Raw genomic sequence first — 2,664 nt, forward strand, 5'->3', positions numbered from 1 at the left:
AGTGTGATTCTGCTGGGTTTGGTGATCCCCAGGGCAGTTCATTCCCGAACAATAGGACATTTCTCCAGATGGCTCTTGGCTATAGCAGTCAGAGTTTCCTCTGAACTTTAATAAGCTTGTTCTCCAGAGCTACCTCATTGTGCAAACTCCAGATCGCCTATTGATTCCTTCTTTTTATGCAATGTGCAGTCTTCTTTACTATGCTGTGATTCTTTCTCTGTCAACTTTAACTCCTCCAGGGGAGGAATTCCCTTTCACCACCACAGTGCTAGGTGCCACTAGCTAGGGCATTCACTTGGTTTACTTTGTTCTTCTCCTTAGCCTCTTTAATCAAGCAAGTTTCCTTTTCTATGTCATTGATTTCCAGAAGCCAACTGCATGCAATCAATTTCTATTTTGACATTTTGAAGCCTGACCATTAATATTCATACATTTAAATATACCCATCCATTCCATATGGTGTTTTCTTTTTCTTTATAAGGAAATATGCTGTTCTTACATGCACAAGATGTTTGTGACTTCTCAAGGTGTTCACATTATATCTACCCCATTTCAATGTGTCCTTTATTCTCATGGACTAGAAGGAATTATAATGTGTGCTGTAACTAGATCCAGTTTGTCCTTGTCTTGTATATTAAAGAGATTGTGATTTCTGCCACTACTGTACAAAGCCTGTCAATTTTCAGAGTACCTACAGGACCCTTAAACCCTGTCCTCCTTCCTCATGATCTGACTATTAATCCCTCAGTTACTGCAGTCTTGAATAGTGAAGAGTGGTGGCTTTGCATTCCTGTGAGAAAATACCTAAGACAAAAACAAGTTAAAGGAAGAAATTTTTATTTGGGGCTCATGTTTCAGTCCTACTACAGCAGAGATTTTCTTGGTTCCCCATGTGCACAATGTCTCTCAATGGGACTTTTCCTCTTAATTTACCATGTACACATCTCTGTTTGTCTACAATTGTCCATGATTCACACTTGAAACATCAAAGTTTACTCAACTATTTGCCTAGAAATCTGCCTATTGCTCTTTCTAATTTCTATTGCATAGGACTGGGCAGTGCTAAAATTTAGGGTGTTTTTTGCTCTGCTGCAGTGATCTGAAGAAATCTTTGGTAAATGTAAAAATCTGAGATATACCTACCTGGTGCTGCCAGGTAAAGGTACAGCAAAAAGCCTTCAATTTCTCCTTGCATAATGCGTTTGTGTTGTTGGAAATATTAGATGACACTGGGTTTGGGCAGACCGAGAAGAGATTAAATGTTTGGTTCTGACTAAATATACTGTAGCAGGTAGAAATAGTTGAATTTGGTTTTCTCTGTGTATCTCAAACATGCATCATTCTATCCCAAGTAAATCCCTATATTGAGTACCCTGGCGGACACCCTTAAAATTTATTTAGAAAGTTTTTTCTCAATTGGAAAGACATAGAAAAATAAACATGAGTATGTGATGATGGAATGTTTTCTCTAACAGTATTTGTTTACTCAATTTAGTGATTCTTAGGTATTATATTTTTTCTGGGTAGAGTTTGCTCAGCAAAGTCTTCTTCATGGTGGTCTTTAGTTCCTTGTTTCTGAGACTGAAGGTGATGGGACTGAGGAAGGGTGTGAGGACTGTGTAGGTGATGCCCATCAAAGTGTCTCCTTCCAGGGACTGAGGCCCCTTGGTTTTGAGGTAGATGACTGAAGCAAAGCCATAGTGCACGATCACCACTGTGAGGTGGGACGCACAGGTGGAGAAGGCTTTGTGCCACCCTTCAGCTGATGGGATCCTCAAGAGGGAAGTCACAATGAAGGCATAGGAGAGGAGGATGAGGAGGAGGCAACCCAGCATGACTGAGATACACACCAGGCCCACACCCTTGGCCACCACCAGCACATTTTTTCCACAGGCCAAGTTCAACAGAGGTGTCACGTGACAGCCAAAATGGTGGATCTCATTGGGGCCACAGAAGGTGAGATTGAATATGGCTGTTGTGACCACAGTCCCCATCATGGAGCCACCAACCCAGGACCAGGACACCAGACAGGCACAGCCATGGGGGCTCATGAGCACATTGTAGTGCAGTGGTTGACAGATGGCCACATAGCGGTCATAGCCCATTGCAGTGAGTAGGAAGGAGTGGGTGTAGCCAAATGTGAAGGAAAAGAACATCTGGCAGGCACAGGCCAGGAAGGAGATGGAGTGGTGGGTGAACAGCAGGTCGGACAGCATGCGCGGGATGATGGCCAAGGTGTAGAAGATCTCAGAGATGGACAGGGCACACAGGAAGAGGTACATGGGTGTGTGGAGGCTTTGCTCACTCCAGATGGTGGCCATGATGAGCAGGTTGCCCAGCAGTGTGAACAGATACATCAGGAGAAACAGCAGGAAGAACATCAGCTGAAGATGGGGAAAGGTGGAAAAGCCAATAAAGACGAACTCAGTCACTGCTGAGTGATTGGCTCCTTGCATGGAGGCTGTGCCTGCAGTGAGGTTCAACAGGGAGAGGTCAGCTAGTGGGTTGTAAAGGTTATCTCATTAATCAGGTAGCATTAATTTATTTCCCACCTTTAACAATGCTCTCATCAAATTAGGAAGATGGTACCATTATTTTCATCTCTATCTTGAGTTTTGTTGGCGTACGTATTGAGAATATTGGCTTATACAAAGGCTAAGAATA

At 43.1% G+C, this 2,664-nt stretch overlaps 1 protein-coding gene across 1 annotated transcript; it reads right to left on the reverse strand.

The window, feature by feature from the left end:
* Nucleotides 1–1,508: 1,508 nt before the first annotated feature.
* On the reverse strand, nucleotides 1,509–2,456 carry LOC141416344 (olfactory receptor 10H1-like). The gene has a single exon (XM_074053410.1). The coding sequence runs from the start codon at nucleotides 2,454–2,456 to the stop codon at nucleotides 1,509–1,511; it is 948 nt and encodes a 315-aa protein (XP_073909511.1).
* Nucleotides 2,457–2,664: the final 208 nt, after the last annotated feature.

The sequence above is a fragment of the Castor canadensis genome, chromosome 14 (assembly GCF_047511655.1).
Source record: "Castor canadensis chromosome 14, mCasCan1.hap1v2, whole genome shotgun sequence".
Lineage (NCBI taxonomy): Eukaryota > Metazoa > Chordata > Mammalia > Rodentia > Castoridae > Castor > Castor canadensis.

Bases quoted from the DNA above. Each gene is read 5' to 3' on its own strand.
- LOC141416344 (XM_074053410.1), bottom strand. From the start codon at position 2,456: ATGCAAGGAGCCAATCACTCAGCAGTGACTGAGTTCGTCTTTATTGGC.